The sequence below is a fragment of the Hyperolius riggenbachi genome, chromosome 1, assembly GCF_040937935.1.
Source record: "Hyperolius riggenbachi isolate aHypRig1 chromosome 1, aHypRig1.pri, whole genome shotgun sequence".
In the NCBI taxonomy this organism is placed as follows: domain Eukaryota; kingdom Metazoa; phylum Chordata; class Amphibia; order Anura; family Hyperoliidae; genus Hyperolius; species Hyperolius riggenbachi.
This window is the reverse complement of record NC_090646.1, coordinates 311310059-311335014: the sequence shown is the minus strand read 5'-3', so window position 1 is coordinate 311335014 and position 24956 is coordinate 311310059. Positions and strand designations below refer to the sequence as shown.

The following is a 24956-nucleotide window of genomic DNA, read 5'->3' as shown; positions in this document are numbered from 1 at the left end:
CTGGATCTGCAGCACCTCTCCAGCTTGCTCCCCATCCCGCGGCAACGTGTAACCCACGTGGCCAGGCCTGCCTCCTCGTGGCCCTGCCCGCACTCCAGCCACCTGGTGACCCTGGAACAGCATCTCGTCTGGGGAGGGGGGGGGCAGCACCTTGTCTGGCTTGTGACGGAGTCTCCGCCAAGCCCGGTCTGCACTCCTCCATCCTGGGAGTCTCCACTCTGCCTGGCCTGTACTCCTCCATCCTGGCTGGTGAAGATGCCTCCACGCTGCAGTCCCTTCAAGCTCGGCCTTACCCAGTGTGCCCACTGCTGCTGATAAACCTGCAACCTCTTCCAGAGGCTGCATATCCTGCCCTGCGGCTGCTTACCCTGCCCTTGGTGAGTCCTGCTCTCCCTACTGTGATCCTCTGTCTGATTGAAATAGGCTGTGGTGTGCCTGCCCCATACCACCTGTGCCCGCTCCATACCTGCGTTGTGCCTGCTCTATGCCATCTGTGCCTTGCTAAATACCACCTGTGCCTGCTCCACATCATCTGTGCCTGCTCCATACCATCTGTGCCTGCTTCATCTCTTGTGCTTAGCCTTTGCTGTGCTGCCCGCTCTTCCCCATCTATTTGTACCATAGACGGTGCTGTCTGTCTGTTCAATACCATCTAACTGTGCCATAGTCTGTGCCTCGGCCCCATATCATCTATCCGTGCCACAGTCTACGCTGTGCTGCCTGACTTCTCCACTCCATCTAAGTGGGCCCTGGACTGTGTTTTGCTCCCTGCCCCACACCATCGATACTGTGCCAGTGCCTGTGCTACGCTGCCTAAACCACGTACTGCCCACTCCACACCTTCTAGACATCTTGGGCTGCTTACTTACCGGGCTACGCGCACCAGACCATCTACCGTGCCACGCACCGGGCTGTGCCGTCTGCTCCAGTCCACCTATTTGTGCCCCACACCGGGACGTGCTGCCCGCCCCATACCATCCAACTGTTGTGCTGCCTGCTCCGTACCACAGACTGTTGTGCTGCCTGCTCCGTACCACAGACTGTTGTGCTGCCTGCTCCATACCACAGACTGTTGCGCTGCCTGCTCCATACCACTTGCACCATATCTGTGCCACAGTCTGCGCCGTGCGGCCCACCCCACGCCCTCTGACTCGTGCCACGCACTGTGCCAGGCCGCTGCCTCTTTCCTACCTCCATCTTCTGGTAGCCTCTTCACTGTGCTGCCCGCTTATCCCACCTACCGGGGCCACACACTGTGCCACCTACTGAGGAAATTGGACCATGAGCGCGAAACGGACCGCCACCCTCTCCAGAGAAGCCCTTCTTGAATGGGAACCCCCGGACAGCCCCAACCCAACACCGGGCTCTCCCCTGTGGGATGCTGTCACTGCACACATCGAATACCTCTCCACCAAGCGAGCACCAAACAAGCGCCGCCACAGAGGAAGGAGGGCGGGGGCCCAGGTCCGACTGAAAAGGAAAGGCCTACGCTCGCCTGTCCCTGCCATCCTACTAGCAAACGTCTGCTCGCTCCCCAACAAACTGGACGAGCTGCTTCTCCTTCTCGACAGCAAACCCCAGATCAGCAAGAACACCCCTGTTCTCTGTTTTACCGAGACCTGGCTGTGCGAAAGCATCCCCGACGACTCCCTACAGGTACCAGACTACAACCTCCTAAGAGCAGACCGTGATGCAGCCCTCTCTGGGAAAACGAGAGGCGGCGGAATCTGCTTTTACATAAACACCTCCTGGTGCTCCAACACCACCACTCTCCACAAGGCCTGCACCCCAGACGTTGAGCTCCTTGCCATAAACTGCAGGCCCCGGTACTCTCCGAGGGAATTCTCTTCCCTTGTCCTCGTTGGGGTCTATATTCCACCCGATGCATGCTCCAAGTCCGCCCTGCATGTACTCAGTGACTGTATCTCGCGGTGGGAAACAGCCCTCCCAGAGGCCCTGTTCATCATCTTGGGCGACTTCAATAAGGCGAACCTTCGGCACGTGAGGCCCCTCTACAAGCAGCACATCACCTGCCCTACCAGGAGCGGTAACACCCTGGATCACTGCTACACGGTTCACAAGAACGCCTACAAAGCCACCCAAGGAGCCCCCCTGGGAAACTCTGACCACAACACAGTACACCTGATCCCCTCCTACAGGAGGCTCCTAGAGACTTCAAAGCCCACCACCAAAACCGTCAAAAAATGGACTGCAGACGCCAAACTGCAGCTCCAAGCTTGCTTTGAAACCACCGACTGGACGGCTCTGGAGGCACCTACCCTTGATGAATGGGCCGAGAACATCTCCTCCTACATCACCTTCTGCGAAGAAGCGTGTATCCCGTCCAAGTCCTTCAGGGTCTACCCCAACAACAAGCCCTGGTTCAACGACAGGCTTCGCCGACTTCGGAAACGCAAAGAGGAGGTGCACAGGTCTGGCTCCTTAGAGGAATTCAGAGAAGCTAGGCTCGCCCTGAAAAGAGAACTGCGATCGGCAAAGAGGGCCTACGCTGAGAAGCTGGGGCTCTGCCTCCAGTCCACCAACACACGGGAAGTATGGAAGGGCCTGAGAGCAGCCACAAACTTCAAACCGACATCCCAAACGGCGACCCCGAGCCCTCGACTGGCGGAGGAGCTCAATGAGTTCTACTGCAGGTTCGAGCAACATTCCAACCAGCCCGTAGGCAAATCCACATCGACCTCTGACGTACTCGGCGCCCTGGCTCCTAGCGCTGTTCGGGAATCCGAGGTACTCCGGCACCTCCGGAAGCTGAATCCCAGGAAATCTTCTGGCCCGGACGGAGTGTCGTCTGTCTGCCTGCGAACCTGCGCCGATCAGCTAGCCCCTGTGCTCACCTCCTTGTTTAAGCAGTCATTATCTGATGGTACAGTCCCCTCCTGTTTCAAGAGGTCCATAATTGTACCAGTCCCAAAAAAAACAGGCAGTTCCGAGCACAATAACTTCCGCCCAGTGGCCCTAACCTCTAACATCATGAAGCTCCTCGAGCGGCTGGTCCTTGCCCACCTGAAGAGGTCCACAGACGCCCTTTTAGACCCGCTCCAATTTGCATATAGGGCAAACAGATCCGTGGAGGATGCCATCAATGTCAGCGTGGCACACATCACTGAGCACTTAGACAAGCCGGCCTCCTATGCCAGGATCCTGTTCCTAGACTTTAGCTCAGCGTTCAACACGATCTGCCCTGACATCCTGATCACCAATCTGACACAGCTCGGAGTTGATCCCACTCTCCGAGCATGGATCAAGGACTTCCTGACAAATAGAACACAACAGGTGAAGCTCGGCAACTATTACTCCAGCATTCGAACCACCAATACTGGGGCTCCACAAGGCTGTGTTCTGTCACCTCTACTGTTCTCCCTTTATACCAACGACTGTATCTCATCCGCTGACTCTGTGAAGGTCATCAAATTTGCGGATGACACCACCATTATTGGCCTAATTGGAAGCAACGGAGAGCATGAATACCGGAGCGAGGTCGAGAGAATATGCAATTGGTGCAGGGAGAACAACCTAGTTCTCAACACAGCAAAGACTGTTGAACTAGTTGTAGACTTCAGGAGGAACCCTCCCCCCCCCTCGCCTGTCCTCATTGGAGGAACAGAAGTTTCTATAGTGTCATCGGTTCGGTTCCTCGGCACGACTCTCACCAATAATCTGAAATGGGGGCAGAACACCACTAAAATTCAAAAGAAATCCCAACAGAGGCTGTTCTTCCTGCGCCAACTGAAGAGATTTGGCATGCCACGGGAGCTGCTGGCCAGCTTCTATACCGCCACCATAGAATCCATCCTCTGCTCCTCAGTCATTGTTTGGTACGCGGGTGCATCGGCCAGTGATAAACATAAACTGCAGAGGGTCATAGCTGATGCAGAGAGAATCATCGGGTCTCCTCTTCCACCTCTTGATCTCCTCCATTCCGCTAGATTGAGTAAGAGGGCCACCATGATCTCCCGTGACCCCTCTCACCCTGGCAGCCACTACTTCAGGCTCCTCCCGTTGGGCCGCCGCTTCAGGACTATACCATCCAAAACCACCAGGCGGAAGAACACCTTCTTTCCCCAGGCCGTTCGGTCACTGAACTCTGACTTTCCCCAGTCCGGCCTGCACTCATAATTGCCGGGTCGACAGCTGGTCCCCGTCGCTGCCTCCTCTGTATATCTGATTACTGCATTTCAAATTGTATGTGCTGTTGTATCTGTCTATGCCATGTGTACCACAAATAATTCCGATTATGGCTCTTGCTGTACTTGGCGAAATAAAACTGATTCTGATTCTGATTCTGATTGTATACACTTTAGAAAAGTACAGCACAATGCATATATACAGTAATGCAAATAATGATATTGTACACAAACTGCACGCTGCTCACCCCACTGAAGTAATGCAAATGCATTGGAGCCATTATAATTTCAGTTTCATAAAACTGATTTGCTAGATTCTTGCGTTTTTACTGGTAGTTCTATGGCAATCTTGATTTTTCATTTTTTTTGATGATTTTCATGTTCTCTACGAGCTGTATAAATGGTTTGTTACCTGTAGAATGTCTTAATTTCCTATGGACAGTGGCATAGAAGGTAGGTATGCATATTATTATGTAAAAAACATTTAAATAGGAGCTCTGTAGAATTCACTTCCTTTGTTTTCACTTGTTTTCTCTTTATTAACTTCTGGTAATGTATTTATCTTGCTGCAGGTTTCAGTCGTGCTCCAATTCCTATGGCAGTTGTTAGGAGGGAATTATCATGTGAGAGCTATCCAATAGAACTTCGATGTCCAGGAACTGACGTGATAATGATTGAAAGTGCCAATTATGGAAGAACAGATGACAAAATTTGTGACTCAGACCCGGCTCAGATGGAGAATATTCGATGTTATCTTCCAGATGCCTATAAGATAATGTCACAGAGGTAAACCTTTTTCTTTTTTTTAATGTCTCTATTATTAATGTATTTATAAATTATAGATGGGCCTTACTGCATAAAAGATTGATAATGAGGAAGCAGAAAATTTGGGCACCAGCTGCAAATGGACTATTTAGGCTCCCCATAGGTGCTAATTAATGTAAAAATACTGGCTATTAGGCGTCAAAAGCAGAATTTTGGGTGCCCGGTAAATAGCAGGCACCGGGCCCATTCAACTGAAATTTTTAATTTTGAAAATTATCGGTTTAAAAATTATAATTTTGAAATTCGTTTTGAGAATTATCATTGTGAAAATTATCATTTTGATATTTATATTTATTGTTGTAGAAATGTATTTTTTTTAAGGAATTTTGAAGGTTAGGCATCAGAAAGGGGGGTTTTAGGGTTAGGCGTCAGGAAGGGGGAGGTCTTATTGTTATTAGAGTCAGGAAGGAGGGGTCTTAGGGTTAGGCGTCAGAAAGAAGGGTCTAGCGAGATCACTACTATGTTAATTAACGTAGTAGTGTCTGCGCTAGTGAAGTATCGTGGTTGTGGTCATGCACTAGCACATGTACTTTGCAAGGAGCATGCGAACGTTATGCTGCCGCCAGCGTGCGCAAGTTACTTTTAACTTTGGGTCATCAATGTATCTTGCATTATGCAAAATACATTGATGATCCAACTCCATTGTTATTTTGCAATTTCGGCTTTACCCGGTGCCCTTTTAATACCGTTGTTTTAACATGTTTATTATACTAACGGAGATAAAGATGAAGAAATTATTTTAAAAAAAATTGTTAGAAACAATATTTTGAAATTTCGGCTTCATCTTAGGCCCGCTTTTCCTTGCGCCCTTATTTAATGTATGCTGATAATACACATCTCATTTTCTTTTTGTGATACATTGACAATTTTTTTGACAAGAAAATGTTTTTCTGTGGAAAAAAACTTTCTAAAATGCATTAAAAAATGTAATTGATTCAGATAATTTATTTTATTTATTTCTTTTTTTAGGGATTTTAGAAAACATTTGTTTGTCATCTATTAGAAATGGTTGTAAAAACTGTTACTTTCTTTAATTCCTTTCTTAATTCATATCAGTTTGTTGAGGAATATGTACGGACTGCCTCTAGCACTTTGGACAACCATCCCGAACACTTCTAGGCCCCTTTCATACTTACCGCATTGCCTCAAATTGTGCCAAACCAAATTGCTGCATCCTGTAGCAGAAGCAGTAACAGTCCTATAGAGCTATCACATTGATCGCGGTGCAGCAGGTCCGATCAAGATGATGCAACAGTTGCAGTGCGTTGTGCGCATTTAAGGCAAGACAAGACACAGAACATTTATATTGCGCTTTTCTCCTGGCGGACTCAAAGCACCAGAGCTGTAGCCACTAGGATGGCTCTATTGGCAGTGGCAGTGTTAGGGAGTCTTGCCCAAGGTCTGCTACTAAATAGGTGCAGGATTACTGATCTGGAAGAGCTGAAATTGAAACACTGGTCACCTGTGTCAGAGGCAGAGAACTTAAAGAGGAACTATCGCAAAAATCTTAAAATTTAAAACACCTACTAATAAGAAGTACATTTCTTACAGAGTAAAATGAGCCATAAATTACTGTTCTCCTATGTTCCTGTCACTTACAATAAGAAGTAGAAATTAAAGGAATACTATCGATTGAAACAACTTTTTTTTTTAATACTCTATATTAGTGTACACATTACCACTAGTGCTAGGGGCACTTTATTTATTCACCCAGGTCTCTCTCGCTATCCCTGCTTAAAAATTCATTTCTCACACAGCTCATAGTAGTTTGGGTCACCCTGAGCTGCTTGGTTACTCTGTCACACAGCTCACAAATATATTTCACTGTGTCACTCACAGCATGCAGCAGACATGAGGAGAAATAGGCTGATCTGAGGTGGTAACAGGTAACTAAATGAGCTGTAATATTGCTGGAATATAACAAGCTATAACACTAGTCTTTGTTTACACTCAGACTGGCTGCCTGCTTGAGGTGATTCACTCCAGGCTGCATCCACTTTACAAGCTGCTGAGAGGGGCAGACCACTGTCTACAATTAGCATTATTAGTATCTTTATCAGTCAAGAGAAGCAAAGATAATAAACACACATTGCTAGAATCTTTAACCCCTTACCACCATATCAACAAAATTCTTTCAGCAAGGTGATAATTAAACTATAAACTGAGGAGTTGATAGCAACTCCCCTGTGCAGAGACATGGTCTAGCCCTCTGGGAGCCCAGTATTTAGATACATTTTGTATCCAACACTGACGCCAAAACTGACGGAGGATTTTACAGCTGAGAGGAACAGCTGTGTGAGGAATCAAATTGCTCCTAGTACTTGCCCTAATGTGTGCTACAACATACAGCATTTAAAAATAAATGCATACATCGATAGTATTCCTTTAACAACAGATTTTGGACTAACCCATGTTCTCATAGGGGGTTCTTAGGGTTTTCTTTATTTTTTAAAGCACTTAATGAATGGCAGTTGCTTCGTCCAACTGCCAAAATAGTGTACAGCAAGCAGGGATGCTGGCCAGCATCTTTGCATAGATCTTTTTCGGGGAATGTCTTTATAAAGAATAAAGACCATGCTGAGAATCCCCTGTGGAGAGATGGACTAGCCCAAAACCTGTCGGTAATGTCAGATTTCTACTACCTACTGTGAGTGACAGCAACATAGGAGACAAGTAATTTATGGCTCATTTTACTCTGGGAGAAATTCACTTCTTATTTGTATGTGTTTTAAATTTTAAGATTTTCGCAACAGTTCCTCTTTAACCAGTACACTATCCAGCCACATATAAATTATACCTTACTTTAACCTGATAGTAAGGTATAATTTAATCGTACCTTTTGGGACTATTGTAGTGTGATTGCAGAACAATTGCGCCACAATGGTATGTTTTAAGTGTGAAAAGGGCCTTAAAGCGGTATACAACTCTGACATAATATTCAAAACAAGCATGTTTTCCTACTTTTTATATCCCATACAGTTATCATATTTGCTTTTGTGCATAAGTATTATTATTCATTTAGAAATAACAAGTTCCCAAAGTACATTTTTTTTGCTCTGAGAGCTGACATTGCATTTTATTTATAACTGTTGTATTCATACTGTAATGTGTACAGAAATGCTTTCTGAGTGTCTGTCTGTGTTCTAGAGTGTCTGCACAGTCAGATAAGTCATTACATTCCTCACTTGATACAATTAAGTAAACACAAGATAATGTTATCTCCAGTTCGGATGCGTCCAGCTTTCCCTGCAGGGAGCTTGTAAGTCCTGTGTTTAACTAGTTGAATGTTGTTCTAGTAAAAAAAAAATGGTGATAGTATATAAAATTCTGTAAATAATGCTGGGTTTCATACCACTTTAAGCTCGGTGGCGTAGTGCTTAGCACCCTCGCTTTGCAGTGCTGGGCCCCCGGTTCAATTCTAAGCCAGGGCACTATCTGCATGGAGTTTGAATATTTTCCCTGTCTCGGTGTGGGTTTCCTCTACTGTAGAGAATCCGGTTTCCTCTCACATCCCAAAAACATACAGGTACATTAATTTGTTCCCCCCTTAAAGTGGACCCAAATTAAAAATACAAGATTTCAGGAATAAAATCTATTGTCTAAATTATAATGATAAATAGCATCCTTTTTTCAGCTGCATGATGACAAATATAAAATATTTTACATTTATTGGAGGAACTCCTCCCTTCCTTTCACATTGCCGGGACAGAATCCGGCAAAATGCTGGAGTAGGTGGTGTCTGGCAAAGAAGGAATTGCTAATGGCTGCTACCTGTATAACCCTAGTTATGCAAAAAAAAGGGTGAAAAGCATGCACTGAAATGCTCATAGGCTTGAAGGAGTGTTTATTTATCTTTGTATGTGTCAGCGTGGTGCAACTAAATATTTTGAATTAAACAAATGTTTGGTTTGGGTCCGCTTTAAATTGGCCCTAGACTCTGATACATACACTACACGATAAATACATAGACATATGACTATGGTAGGGATTAGCTTGTGAGCCCCTTTGAGGTATAGTTAAGTGACAAGACAATATACTCTGTACAGCGCTGCGGAAGATGTCAGTGCTATAATATATATATACTAAATATTAAATAATAATAAGCGTTCAGTGACTACTGATGGTGGTACCTAAAAAAAACACCTTTGATGGGTATTACAGAATACCCAGATAGCACAGGGTGGCCTAAAACAACCAGGAAAGAATGAATACGGGGATAAAAGAGACTGGCAATCCTTTTCAATAAAAAGCAATGCTGAATATAATTTTGCTTTCTTAAAACAGAAGGTATAATAATTCAGTTTTGAATGAGCTGAGAAACGGTGGTTTCTCTAGATGAATCACCCTCGAATATGCAAATCCACTTTAGCTACTGCTGCTTGGCATTGTCTACGGTTACTTACAGCCTACCCGAGCCAAAGCTTCGGAATAAAATTAAATACTTGTATCTAAGGAGAGTGAAGCCTCTGGATCCTAATAAAGCTTCCCTTGGCGTCCTCCAGGCTTCCTTCGCCAAGTGTGTTTTTTTCCTCTAGTTCAATTGGGATATGTACGTGTTTTCTTTTTCCTCTGGTTGAACTTGATGGACAAATGTAACTATGTAAGATTAATAAATATGTTGAATTCTGGGATGGTTTTACAAAACAAGGTGTATGATGTTGCCTCGTGAGGTATACAGGTTTGTCTCTTGCGGTTAGCATACAGTGTATAAGAGGGCATGTAGTATTCTCAACACATTTACTGGCTGACACATTATTGTCTGCATGTATAAAAGGAAAGCAGGACATTTAGGTGCCTGAGGCAAATGGACTATTTGGGCGCCAAAAAGCGGGCGCCGGGCCCATCCAACCAAAATGTTTAATTTTGATAATTATTGGTTTGAAAATTATCATTTTTAAATTTGTTTTGAGAATTATCATTTTGAAATGTATTGTTTTAGAAATGTATAGTTTTTTGAATAAACTTTATTTTTGGTGGAGGAAGGGGTTTTTAAGTCTGGGTATCAGAAAGGGGGGTTACAGGGTTAGGCATTAGGAAGAAGGTCTTAGGCATCAGGAACAGGTCTTTTAGGGTTCGTTATTAGGAAGCGGGTCTAAGGGTTAGGCTTCAGGAAGTCAGGAAGGAGTGTTTTAGGGTTAGGCATTAGGAAGGTGGGTTTTAGGGTAAGGCGCCAGGAAGGGGGGTCTTAGGGTTAGGCTTCAGGAAGAGCGTTTTTAGGGTTAGGCATCAGGAAGAGGGTTCTAGGGTTAGGCATCAGGAAGGTGGAGTTTTAGGGTTAGGCATCGGAGGGAGAGGGTTTCGCGTGGGTGAGTACGGGTAGGTTCAGTTTTAGTAAAATATCATTACCACTGTAAATATTTTTTCATGTTCATGTTGTGCCCAATATACAATGATATTGTAACATCTGTAGGAATAGCTGCTGGGGACACGCAGGGTGTACCCGCAGCCGCCTTTGTTCACTCTTACCAGACCTCATCCATTCCGTCAGCGTCTAGCATGCCGGGAATGGTATTGCCATCAGCTCATAGGGTCGCTGTCTCGCGCGGGTGCGCACAGTGACAGGACCCTAATGCTGGGAGAAGGCGCTTCAGCTGACCTGCCGGTCGGCTGACTTCAGAGGTGACTCTCTCCACTCGGATTGGCTGTTTCCGAGCTGGGCGCGGCTGAGGGCCTTCCTCTGCTTCTTAAGCCTCCATTCTCCATTAGCAAGCTGTCGTGAATACTTCATGTTAGCGCTCAGACCTTAGACTAGTATCCGGTGTGCTTTGATCTGGGAGGAAACCAGGGATTTCACACAAGACTAGGACAATTGTATATTGTTATTATTTGATTACCTGTGTATGATTCTGGCTATTCTTTGACCTCGCATTTGCTTACTGATTCTGTACTTCTGCCTATCTGACCCTTGTTGCTGAACCTCTGCCTGATTACCTACTATTCTCCTGTCTGTCGTTTCTGTACTGATACTGCCTCTCTGTTGCCGAACCTTGCCTGTCTGACCACTCCTCTCACCAGTGGTCCTTTGCCACTGGTGAGGTGTTTGTAGTATTACCCACCAGCTCCACTGGTGAGGTGACACTTGTTACTGATAGTACCTTGCCAGCTCCTCTGGTAAGGTCTTGCCAAACTATACAGTTACTGTGTCTGATAGTACCTTGCCAGCTCCTCTGGTAAGGTCTTGCCAAACTATACAGTTACTGTGTCTGATAGTACCTTGCCAGCTCCTCTGGTAAGGTCTTGCCAAACTATACAGTTACTGTGTCTGATAGTACCATGCCAGCTCCTCTGGTAAGGTCTTGCCAAACTATACAGTTACTGTGTCTGATAGTACCATGCCAGCTCCTCTGGTAAGGTCTTGTCAAACTATCCAGTCACTTATCTCTGACAGCACCTTGCCAGCTCCTCTGGTAAGGTCTTGTCAACCTATTCAGTTCTGTTGTAGCTAGTACCCACCAGCTCCCCTGGTGAGGACTAGCGTCGTTCTCAGTAAGTGCCCACCAGCTCCTCTAGTGAGCACTCAGTACTTACTTATAGGATCTTGCCTTGTACCTACTTCATAGCTAAGTTCACTGTAGTCCCTTACCAGCTCCACTGGTAAGGTCCGGTTAAATTATACAGGCACGCATTCTGACAGTACCTTACCAGCTCCTCTGGTAAGGTCTTGCTTTATATAGCCATTACCTTTACGGATAGTACCTTACTAGACCCTATGGTAAGGTTCAGTCAAACTATTAAAGTACAGTGTTGCTAGCCTGGGAGGCTCTATCTTCTTATTGTCTACTGTTGCACCAATCACTATCACACAGTACATTGTGAGCTATACTTGCATTATTGGGGATTCTGCAGATCACCACATAATCAGGTATAGTGTCTGCATTATTGGTGATACTGCAGATCACCCAATAATCAGACGTCTGAGTAGCAGCACCCAATCGTTACAGATATTTGTTGTTTGCATTGATTTTAGCTTCACCCTGCACCCTTTTAATTCTTGTACTTTACCATATGCAGGCCTTGTTCACATTGTGTTTGGCTTGCGTTAGCGTTTTTATTAGGTTTTTTTTTTAAGGCGTTTTCCAGCAATTTCTGTGCAGTGGGCATTTTTTTTAAGCGTTTTTTGGGTGTTAAACATTTTTTGAGAGTCCTAGGCCTTATTTTTAAAAGGGAAAGGTCTCAATAATTTAAATTAATGTTAATTAATTAAGCATACCATTAGCTAGGATATATACAGTGGTTTGCAAAAGTATTCGGCCCCCTTGAAGTTTTCCACATTTTGTCATATTACTGCCACAAACATGAATCAATTTTATTGGAGTTCCACGTGAAAGGCCAATACAAAGTGGTGTACACGTGAGAAGTGGAACGAAAATCATACATGATTCCAAACATTTAACAAAAAAACATAACTGAAAAGTTGGGTGTGCGTAATTATTCAACCCCCTGAGTCAATACTTTGTAGAACCACCTTTTGCTGCAATTACAGCTGCCAGTCTTTTAGGGTATGTCTCTACCAGCTTTGCAAATCTAGAGACTGAAATCCTTACCCATTCTTTTTTGCAAAACAGCTCCAGCTCAATCAGATCTTGCCACAGATTCTCGATTGGATTTAGATCTGGACTTTGAGTGGGCCATTCTAACACATGGATATGTTTTGTTTTAAACCATTCCATTGTTGCCGTGGCTTTATGTTTAGGGTCGTTGCTGCAAGGTGAACCTCTGCCCCAGTCTCAAGTCTTTTGCAGACTCCAAGAGGTTTTCTTCCAAGATTGCCATGTATTTGGCTCCATCCATCTTCCCATCAACTCTGACCAGCTTCCCTGTCCCTGCTGAAGAGAAGCACCCCCAGAGCATGATGCTGCCACCACCATATTTGATAGTGAGGATGGTGTGTTCGGAGTGATGTGCAGTGTTAGTTTTCCGCCACACATAGCGTTTTGCATTTTGACCAAAAAGTTCCATTTTGGTCTCATCTGACCAGAGCACCTTCTTCCACATGTTTACTTTGTCCCCCACATGGCTTGTGGCAAACTGCAAATGGGACTTCTTATGCTTTTTTGTTAATGATGGCTTTCTTCTTGCCGCTCTTCCATAAAGGCCAACTTTGTGCAGTGCATGACTAATAGTTGTCCTATGGACAGATTCCTCCACCTTAACTGTAGATCTCTGCAGCTTGTCATGGGCCTCTTGACTGCATCTCTGATCAGCGCTCTCCTTGTTCGGCCTGTGAGTTTAGGTGGACGGCCATGTCTTGGTAGGTTTACAGTTGTGCCATACTCCTTCCATTTCTGAATGATCGCTTGAACAGTGCTCCGTGGAATGTTCAAGGCTTTGGAAATCTTTTTGTAGCCTAATCCTGCTTAACCTATTTTGGTTCCTGGACGTAGTTTCTACGTCCAGGAACCGTGCACGCTACCGCACGCTCCCGCGGCCGATCGCGCGCGTGCACGCGCACTCCCGGCCACGCATTCGGTAGACAGGGAATCAATGTATCGGGCTACGGTGCCTGATCATTGATTCCTCTCCCCCGCTGAAAAAGCGACAGCTTCTCTCAGAAGCTGCGCCTTTTCTGGCCGTTCCCTTCCCGATGCGTCACTGCGTATGTTACGCTTAGAGTGACGTCATGTAAACAAACTCATGGCCGCCATCTTGTGGCCAAAAAGTAATACTACACCTGTGAAATTTTTTTTTTAAATTAACACACATTTACATTATAAATCTATTGTTTACCTCCCACCCTCCCAAAACTACCCAAATAAAATGTTTACAATAAAAAAAAAAATACCATTACAATAAAAAAACAAACCATGTAAATATTTACCTAAGGGTCTAAACTTTTTAACCATTTCACAACTGAGGGGTTTTACCCCTGAAACACCAGCGCGATTTTTCCCTTTCAGCGCTGCTTCCATTACTGTACTGATGTACTACGATTGGTTATTGGGGACTGGAGAGTCCCCATAACCAATCATTGTACTGCAGAGCCGGGGTGTGTGCGCGCGCGCGGGTCGCGGGGGCGCGCGATCGCGGGCTGCAAGTTTGTTTACCTTGCATTGTTTTGAATGAAGACGGCATTTGTTTGAAGCCGTCTTCATTCTACTCGCAATCGGCGAGGCTAATTGGATTTAACATCCAATTAGTAACCTGCTGTGTGGGCTGGCTGGAGTGTGCGCGAGAGTTCCCCGCCCACTCCCAGCCAGTAAACAAACAAGTGCGCCTTTCTCCGTCCCTGGGGGTGAAGCGGTGCGCAGAGGGACGGAGAAATTTAGCACTGGGGGGGGTGAAGTGGTTAAATATCAATGTAAAGATGAAATATTTCTATATTTTTTTTATTTTAAACTTGTAAATAGTGATAGATGCAAAACGGAAAAAATGCACCTTTATTTCCAAATAAAATATTGTCGCCATACATTGTGATAGGGACATAATTTTTAACAGTGTTATAACCGGTACATATGGGCAAATACAATACGTGAGTTTTAATTATGGAGGCATGTATTATTTTAAAACTATAATGGCTGAAAACTGAGAAATAATGAATTTTTTCCGTTTTTTCTTATTCTTCCTGTTAAAATGCATTTACAGTAAAGTGGCTCTTAGCAAAATGTACCCCCCAAAGAAAGCCTAATTGGTGGTGGAAAAAACAAGATATAGATCAGTGCATTGTGATAAGTAGTGATAAAGTTATAGGCTAATGAATGGGAGGTGAACATTTCTCACATTCCTGAATGGGTTAAAGAGACACTGAAGCGAAAAAAAAATTATGATATTATGATTTGTATGTGTAGTACAGCTAAGAAATAAAACATTAAGATCAGATACATCAGTCTAATTGTTTCCAGTACAGGAAGAGTTGAGAAACTCCAGTTGTTATCTCTATGCAAACAAGCCATTAAGCTCTCCGACTAAGTTAAGGTAGCCATACACTGGTCGATTTGCCATCAGATTTGACCAACAGACAGATCCCTATCTGATCGAATCTGATCAGAGAGGGATCGTATGGCTACCTTTACTGCAAACAGATTGTGAACCGATTTCAGCCTGAAACCGTTCACAATCTGTGGTGGTGTTGGTGCTGCCGCCGCTTCCCCCCATCCCGCATACATTACCTGCTCCGCCGGCACAACTCCCGGATCTCCGCTCTTCTTCTCCGCTCTGGTCTGGTCTCCGGCATGCTTCCCTTCTTCCTGTCTGAGGGAAGTTTAAACAGTAGAGCGCCCTCTACTGTTTAAACTTCCTGCCGGGACAGGAAGAAGGGAAGCATGCCGGAGACCAGACCAGAGCGGAGAATAAAGAGCGGAGACCCGGGAGTCGCGCCGGCGGAGCAGGTAATGTATGCCGCTCTATTGCGTCGGTTGTCGGGCACTCTAACGCCGCTAGCGATGCGCTCTTTACCCGTGGGCGATCGACGGTTATTTTCCGCACGGCGCGATCGATGGGATCGGACGGAATGGATCGAAATTCGCAGTGTAGCGCGAACGATTGGCAGCAGATTCGATCCCAGTGATCGATTCTGCTGTCGAAACGGCGGCAAATCGGGCCAGTGTATGGCCAGCTTTAGTCGTGGAGAGGGCTGTTATCTGACTTTTATTATCTCAACTGTTCCTGGACTATTTACTTTTCCTCTGCCAGAGGAGATGTCATTACTTCACAGACTGCTGTGAAAGAATCATTTTGAATGCTGAGTGTTGTGTAATCTGCACATATTATAGAATAATGCAATGTTAGAAAAAAACACTATATACCTGAAAATAAAAGTATGAGAATATTTTCTTTGCTGCTAATCTTCTAGTAATTATTCATAGTACACAACCAATTCATTATATCATATTTTTTTTTCGCTTCAGTGTCTCTTTAAAATGTCTCGATAACTTTATCCCTGACCTGTCTGGTGTGTTCTTTGGACTTCATGGTGTTGTTGCTCCCAATATTCTCTTAGACAACCTCTGACGCCATCACAGAGCAGCTGTATTTGTACTGACATTAGATTACACAAAGGTGCACTCTATTTAGTCATTAGCACTCATTTGGTGTCTATGTCTATGGGCAACTGACTGCACTCAGACCAAAAAATTACGCACACCCCATTTTGCAGTGATTTATTTGTAAAAATTGTTTGGAATCATGTATGATTTTCGTTCCACTTCTCATGTGTATACCACTTTGTATTGGTCTTTCACGTGGAATTACAATAAAATTGATTCATGCTCGTGGCAGTAATATGACAAAATGTGGAAAACTTCAAGGGGACCTAATACTTTTGCAAACCACTGTAATGGGAGTGGTACATGCAATGCCTTGTGGGTTTGTAGTGAGGAGTTAGTGATGGCAGAGAAGTTGGTGGTTTTGTTACCGGCATTTGGCTTCATGAGGAGGAGATCCAGGCCTTGGAGTTTCTGGGTACATCCTTTAAATGTTAACAGAGATTGGAAGGGTCAATTCCAGTCAATATACCAAGACTTGAGGGCTTATCCTGACAAGTTCTTTGGATACACCATGATGAGTATAGCAAGGTCGTTTTTTTTTATTTTTTATTACCTCTTTCTTCCTAAAAAATGTTACCCTTGCATGTTCTCCCTTTTCAATATAAAGATATAGTCATGTGTTTGTAAACTACCTTGTCAATCTCTCACACCTTTGTGACTTTCCAAATAGCAATGGGCAAATAATTTGCGCCCAATGTACCCAAGTAATCAAGTAGATGTATTTCACTTTGTTGTGTAATAGCAATACTTCCACATTCAAAAATATAGTGCTCAGACACTCAAATGTTTTTTGTGAAATAAAGCTGTTGACATGAACAGACACCTTTTTTTGTTTTGAGGGCCTTCTTGAAGATGTTGAAGGAGGGGGGAGCCCTAATGGGGGGAGGTAGGGAGTTCCATAGTGTTGAAGAAGCTCTTGAGACGTCCTGGAGGCGTGCATGGGATTGAGTGATACGGGGGGCAGTCAGGCGAAGTTCATTGGAGGAGCGGAGTGAGCGGCTAGGTGTGTACCTCTGGGTAAGATTGGAAAAGTAGTGTTGGGCAGGTTTTGTGGACAGATTTGTATGCCAGACACAGCATCTTGAATCTGATTCTGGACTGGATAGGAAGCCAGTGGAGGGATTCACAGAGGGGAGACGCTGTGGTGGAGCGATGGAAGGAGTGGATAATTCTGGCTGTCGTATTTATGACGGACTGCAGAGGGGCAATTCGGGTCATAGGGAGAACAGACAGAAGGGTGTTGCAGTAGTCAAGACAGGAAATTATGAGGGCATGGATGAGGAGTTTGGTGGTGACAGAGGTCAGGAAAGGGCAGATCTTGCAGATGTTACGGAGATAGAAGTTGCAGGACTTTGTGAGGTTTTGGATGCGGGGGCAGTGATCCCCCGCGCACCTGGCTACATAACTTCGTACCAAATGGCAATTATCGTTGTGCTAATTGCAAAGCTTGTAAATTCATGAAAACTGGGAAACAAAATTGGTCCAATCGATCATGTTGTCAATTCTTTTTGGACGTGCAAGAGCACATATGTATTCTATACCATTTGATGTACTTGCCAGAGATTTTACATTGGGAAAATGGCCAGAATGGTAAAAGACCGCATCCTTGAACATGTACGCTCTTTGCCTTCGGATAAATGCCGCCACAGACTGGTCAAACATTTTTGTTCAGTCCATGACGGCAGACAAGAGGACCTAACTTTTGCAGTGATTGACTAATGCAATCTTCCTCATAGAGGTGTAGATAGACATAGACTTTTAATAAGACTCGAAGCACGGTGGATCCTGTGATCAGATGCTACAGGCCCCTTGGGGTTTAAAAATCACACCGATCTGGCTTGTTTTCTCGATCCATAACTAAACTACTATGGTAATCCTGGTTTCCTCTTTTCCCAGTCTCCCTCTTGTAGTCTGTTTATTGGGCCTACTATATGTAATGCTGGAGGGTCAAACTTTCTGACTGCCCAGCGCAACAAGGCTAAGTAGCTGGATAATGGAAGAGGCTCCACAGATGGACACAGGAGTAATAAACAAGGGGAGCAAGATTGCCCAGAGCAACTGCAGCTCTGGACCACCTATCAGGCTAAATGCTCTGTGATATAATACACAACAGATGTAGTCGGTAACAGGCTTGGGTCATACACGTTAATTCAGATGTCAGTCGTATTGGAAGGATTAGGCAGGTTCGTAATCGAGAGGCAGGCAAAGGTCGGTACACAATACAATTTTACAATAATACAATACTGACTGATAAGAGTACATATATATCGTGCTGATGCGCAATATATGAAATGTAGCTCTCAAATAACTCATTAGCTAAAGCACAAGTAATGACAATTTACAAGACAGACAACAGACAGACAGACGGAATGCTCAGCCAATCTAGTCGCTGTTTCAGAGATGGCAACATTCACACTGAGATAGACAAGACTAACAGGAGTGAACTAATGGCAACCGCTGCTATAGTTCGTCCTCAACAACAAGGCTAGAAGGAATACTATCAGTCACCAACGTGGTGCTGGCAGAATCTAACTATTAGGATTGTAAGAATTTATATGTTGGTTGCTATTGGCAACAGCACCACACACCTTTTGCTCCGGCACCAGCAACTCATCAGAGCTGCAACTCACAGTGACAGCATACAGGAGATAGAGCGGAGATAGCCTTCTTCACCTTTCAAAGGGGTTTATTAAGCATCTTGTGTTACAGTTTGATTTCTCCAGAATATAAATAGTTTTTCCTATGTACATCACATATTTACATCATACATACAGAAAGCTAGTACTCTAACTAGGAAGCGTAGAGAGAGACGGATAGCTGGAAAGTAGATTAAAAAGTACCCTCTTCCATCCGGTCTCTCCATTTTATATGAACATCAAAGAGTTAAATTCTGACATCACCCGAGCCATCCCCCCAAGCCTACAATAGGCTGGCATGGGCATGAGACCCACCTTCTTAATTAATATGCCCTTGTTCTATACCCTAGTTACAAAGAATGCAATGTTTTGTAAATATCGGCTTTGTTTATTGTTCCCGTGGTCTAACTGCAGGTACAGTTCGACCTGATCACCCATTATGTGGCCTTCTAGAGGCACATGTTCCTGGTAACAAGCCGCATCATTTCTTCTCCGAGAAACTCTGCTTAAAGAGAACCTGTATCTCAAGTCTTTTACTAGACTTCAGTACCTGAGGCTAGAATTCAAGTATACTTACATTCTAACAAGGATCAGAAGGACTTCACTGACCCCCGCAGGTCAGCAAACGTCCAGCATACATGACAATACAGAGCAAGGCATTATACATTTACAATAACAACTTTCACAGCATAGACCCAACGACAACTCAGAGAGCTGAACGCTATGTCGGGCAAGGTCTGAAATGGGAGGCAGACTTTTATGCTGGCATCAGCCAATGGATGCAGGTATTAAAGTCTCCACACAACTGAATGGTAATCACTCAATCCTGAGCTGGCTTGATTACCATTTGCTAGCTGGCTGTGAATGCAAAAGACCCCCATAAGAAATACATGCAGTATTATGTAACAACATGCATGCAGGAAATCCAGGGCTATCTGGCCGCAGCTCAGCTGCAACAAGCAATTGGTGGAATGATGACAGCATCCTGAGCTGCTCAGAACAACAGAGCGATTCTTTTTCTTTTTCCTGTTCTCCGTTTTTACGTTCATCACTCTTTCTATTTTTTGCAGGCAATCTTATCAGCTACATGAATAATTTTTGCTTTATGGTGCAAACTTCCTCTTTCTCCAGTAGGTGTCACCGCTGTGCTGCCTCAATAGGACAATACAGACTTCTTGAAAAAATGTCTCTATTTGATTGTAATTACATGATCCAGGACAGCACAGTTTGGATATCTGCTATGAGATTTTATACCTGAATATCTAATACTCAAAAATTTCCTCTTGCACCAGTGCACATTTTAGGTTTGTGTGATGTAACGTTTTAAATGTAAGACAGTCTTTCGCATCACTTTTTACGCGTCTGAAGATATGCAAGACATTACTTTATGCGTGACGCATTACGCAATATTCCTCCCAAAATGCTTTCAGGCTCCCTGGCGGTATTGACGGTTATACACGTGAATACAAAACATGCTGTGAACAGTATTGACATGCATACATGTCAACACTCTCCTGCACTGTATACTAGACCCTTGCTTGACGCATTTTGGCAAGTTACAGGAAAAAAAAGGTTATGAAAATTAGATCACTTTTTGCACAGAAATCCTGCGGAAATTGAACTTTTTCTTAATGGAGGTTAAACACCATTTTGTATCACACACATTGTGCACATCCAATCCTTAAGAAGAAGCTATTGAAACGAAACGGTCGTCAGGCCGTGCACCAGACCGCACACACTGCTCATCCCACATTCTCTCCATTTTGCACACGATAAGTATCAACTTAAATGTTATTTATATTACACAAGATTAACTCTTTTGATAAGAATTGAATGAAAGTGCATCAGCAATAAATAAACATTAGCAGTGCCGAGCCTTTCACCATATTTTCTTAAATGTTTCCATGTTTTTATTGAACACACCATGTAAACATTTACAGTGCAGGTGGAAAAAATATATGAACCCTTTCATTTCATAACTGGTTGAGCCTCCTTTGGCAGCAATAACTTCAACCAAACGTACCAAACATTTCCTGTAGATCAGATGTGCACAACGGTCAGGAGCTGGGTTGCTCGCCAGAGATTGCAAATTCAAATTTACCCGTGATCATGGGTAGATTTTCATGATTGCAGAACTCGAATTCGAAGAGCGATACTGCTCCTGAATTCAAATGTACCCGAATAGTCACTCTCGAATTCGGCCGTGATCACGGGTGTTAACGCGTGATCATGAATTCGGCTTCGGTATCCAGGGGATGACGTCATTGGGCCAATCAGAAGGCCCCCAGCCGAGGCCCTAGCAACCAATCAGAGGAGGGGAGCCTGGCCCTCCCCTCCTCTATATAAGGCGGCAGCCATCTTAGGGAGCGCGTCCTTGCTTGTGACTCTGCGGTACTGAGAGCATGTCCAGATCTGCTGCAAGTCTTAGCAAGTGCTTTTCTGACTGTTTACCCAGCGTTTTACCTCGTAAACACATTCTTAACACCTTTATTGTACTCATTTATAGATAGCTAGTGATTTGATTGTTATAGTTCAGTCAGCTAGTGTAGTGTATATACTGTATACTGAGCTAGGATAGTGTTAGGTTTGTGTGCAGGGTAGGCCTGCTAGCCTAGCTAGCCTTAGCCTACTACTAGCTTAGGAATGTTAGGGATTATAGTTAGTTGTGTACTAGTACTAGTTTAGTTAATTTGTACTGTTAGTCTGTGAGTTTATTAGCTTCAGTACTGTGTTAGTTACTGTAAAGGCCAGCATCTGTTGTGATCTGTGACTGTCATCTGCCCGACCCTATTGATTGCTTGCGTGTGTGACAGACTTTTATTGCCACTCACTGTCTGTCACAGAGTTAGTTATCGACTACTACACTACTGCTAGGGATTATAGTTAGTTGTTACCTTACTTACTTAATTTGTACTGCTATAATCTGTGAGTTTATTTAGTGCCGCAGGCTTCACTACTACTGTGTAATAGTTACTTCACAGGCCAGTGGCCACTAGGCCAGGCCAGCATCTGTTGTGATCTGTGACTGTCATCTGCCCAACCCTATTGATTGTGTGCGTGACAGACTTTTATTGTCAATGTCTGTCACACGAGTTAGTTATCGTTATCGACTACTACACTACTACTTGGGATTATAGTTAGTTTTTACCTACGTACTAGCTTACTTAATTTGTACTGCTAGTCTGTGAGTTTATTTAGTGCCACAGGCTTCACTACTGTGTAATAGTTACTCCACAGGCCAGGCCAGCATCTGTTGTGATCTGTGACTGACATCTGCCTGACCCTATTTATTGCGTCCGTGTGTCAGACAGACTTTTATTTGTCACTCTCTGACTGTCACACGAGTTAGTTATCGACTTCTGTACACTACACTACTGTTAGTACTACTACTATTAGAAAAAAACGTTCTTTTCTTTTTGTCATTAGCCACCAGTCACCACCAACCCAGACTCTTTATTAAAGTTTACATCCTTTCCCGCTATATATATATATATATATATATATATATATATATATATATATATATATATATATATATATATATATATATTGTTTTTCTTATTGTGTTTGTATATTATTGCACAATGACTGGCAGAGGTAGAGGGCGAGGCACCACCAGGAGAGGCAGCGCCATTACTGCAGCCACTGGCAGCACCAGCAGGTCTGTGACTGGTCCGCCGCCAGCCACTGACCGCAGAGTTGTGGAGGAGGGAGCAGAGGCGCAGCAGCAGCGTGTTGCGCCCATCTTTGAGATGGGTCATCGCCCCTGGCCCATTGCGGAAAGTCAGGCGCAGGCTGTCGTGGAAATGATGGCGGAGCAGCAAGCCACCATTTCCAGCCAGACCACCAGCACCAGCGAGACCAGTGCCACTACCAGCACTCCGGTCCGCAGCAGGCCTCCACCCCCGATTGAGGTCACGTCGACCCCAGCAACCAGCCTGCCCTCACTGACCTCGCTCTTCACCCCAGGGACCGTAAGCGTTTTGAGGGATGTTGTGGAACAGTTTGAGGAGGAGATGATGGGGGCATGCAAGGAGGAGTAGTATAAGGTGGAGGAGTTTGTTGTTGGCGCACAACAACCAACATTTCATGAGGAGAAGGAGGGGCCTGATGTAGGGGATGTTGGGGCAGAGGAGTTGGTTGAGGGCTCAGAGGAGATGTTTGGGAATGATGATGAGGTGGGGGACCGTCCCTATGTGCCACCACCAGCACAGTTGGTTGAAGGCAGCTTGTCATCGGAGGAGGAGGCGTCTCTGGCACAGAGGCCTGGCAGCAGCATGGCGGCCAGCACAGGGTGTAGAAGGTAGGAGCCACAGTCTGCTGCTTAAGGCCGCTACCACCACCCGCACCAAAGCTCCTCCAAGCAAAGGGAAAAAAACACACCCCTCCAAAGGCAAAAAACCTCCCAGCCCTCAAGCTTGAAGGGCAAGTTGAAATCCCCAGTCTGGCGGTACTTCACTGTGTGCGTTGACGACAAGACCCGTTGCGGTGCCAGCCTGAGCAGAAGTCGCGATCTGAACAAGTTGGGTACCTTGTGCCTGCAGACCCACTTGGAGACCAAACATTTTCAGGACTACAGTGAGTTTCTGAAGCTGAAGGACAGTGGCGCAGGCAGTGGTCAGAGCCAGACACCCACTGAACAGACTTCAGCAGCAGCATCCCACTCTCCTGCTTATCCAGCATCAACAGCAGGAGCACAGAAACTCACTGCTCCCCCCCCCCCCCGGACAGCCAGTCCTCAGTGGCCTCATCTGCTCCCTCCACAGTCACCTCCTCATCCTCCCATGCAGGCAAACCCCGCCAGACCCTGCTCAGCGAGTCCTTTCCCGGTGTGACCAAGGTTCTACCTCCCACCAACATGCACATCTGGGTGCTGAACGGGTTGCTTTCCATGTGCTCCCAGTTCCTGCCATACTCCTTTGTGCAGGAGGGGAGTGACATGAGAACACTCCTACAGTACGGGATCCCAGAGTGGCAAATCCCTGTGGTACCACCGCTAGGTGCCATGGCCCGTTACATTGCCTGCTGCCAAACGTCACTCCTTCTCCTCCTGCTGCTGCTGCTGTATTTAACCTCCTGCTGTCTGTGTTCCCGCTGCCAGGGTCCACAGAATTATGCGCTGCTGCCATGCGCCACTAGCTATTACGCCACTACAATAGCTACATTTTTTTGTGTAAAAAAAATATTCTGAGGTGTCTGGGTTGAAAACTGCTGTCCCAGTTGTGTATTGGACACAATGTGGGCTTCACGAATGCTGTCCGGAACCTCCTGCTGTATGGTGTTTATTATTACAGCCGTGGTACCAACGCTAGGTGCCATGGCCCGTTACATTGCCTGCTGCCACATGTCACTCCTCCTTTTGCTGGTGTATAAAAAAATTAAAAATTCTGAGTTTTTGTGTAAAAAAAAATATTCTGAGGTGTCTGGGTTGAAAACTGTGCTGTCCCAGTTGTGTATTGGACAAAATATGGGCTTCACGACTGCTGTCCGGAACCTCCTGCTGTATGGTGTTTTTTACAGCCGTGGTACCAATGCTGGGTACCATGGCCCGTTAAATTGCCTGCTGCCAAACGTCACTCCTTGTCCTCCTGCTGCTGTATTTAACCTCCTGCTGTCTGTGTTCCCACCGCCAGGGTCCACAGAATTATGCGCTGCTGCCATGTGCCACTAGATATTACTCCACTACAATAACTACATTTTTTTGTGTAAAAAAAAATATTCTGAGGTGTCTGGGTTGAAAACTGTGCTGTCCCAGTTGTGTATTGGACACAATGTGGGCTTCACGACTGCTGCCCGGAACCTCCTGCTGTTGGTGTTTATTTACAGCCGTGGTACCAACGCTAGGTGCCATGGCCCGTTACATTGCCTGGTGACCCCGCCCATTGGAGATCAGTGTGTGTGTGACTGCCGAGGAGAGAGAACCTCTCCTGCTGAGCTCCAGCAGATCCAGCTGCTGGGGTGCAATCCTTTGATTTCCACCCAGGATCCAGGAACCTGTCCAGGCTGAGCAAGTAAGGAGGGAGTAGGACTTCAAGTAGAGGTTTTGGGCTCCCCTGGGCTAGACAGCTCTGGGGGGCCTGGGCCCTGTGAATGCATCCCTGTCCTCCAAGATGGAGGCTCATAAAACTGGGGACAGTGTTTCAACGGTGGATGAGACTGTGAGTACAGTTGTAGAGTGTCACAAAAGTGTTAAACTTGTGCAAGAGACTCTGAATTCATTGCAGTATGACTTAAAGAAACGTATTAATAAGTATGGCCAGTCGTGGAAGCCAGCTTTTTTAAAATCTAATCCGCAGTTGCAGAAACTGCAGAAGCAGATTGTGGCACAAAAGAAAAAACTGGAGGCGTTAATAGCAGGCGGTGGTGTG

The 24956-nt window shown here is 45.1% G+C and overlaps 1 protein-coding gene across 9 annotated transcripts in view; it reads left to right on the top strand.

Annotated features, from left to right (window-relative positions):
* ADGRL3 (adhesion G protein-coupled receptor L3) overlaps positions 1–24956 on the top strand; it is a 2975920-nt gene that overhangs the window by 386906 nt on the left and 2564058 nt on the right. For all 9 annotated transcript variants that reach the window (XM_068233819.1, XM_068233821.1, XM_068233820.1 and 6 more), the window contains exon 3: positions 4718–4931. In XM_068233819.1, the coding sequence (XP_068089920.1) occupies positions 4718–4931 (214 nt within the window). The remainder of the gene's footprint in view (positions 1–4717; positions 4932–24956) is intronic.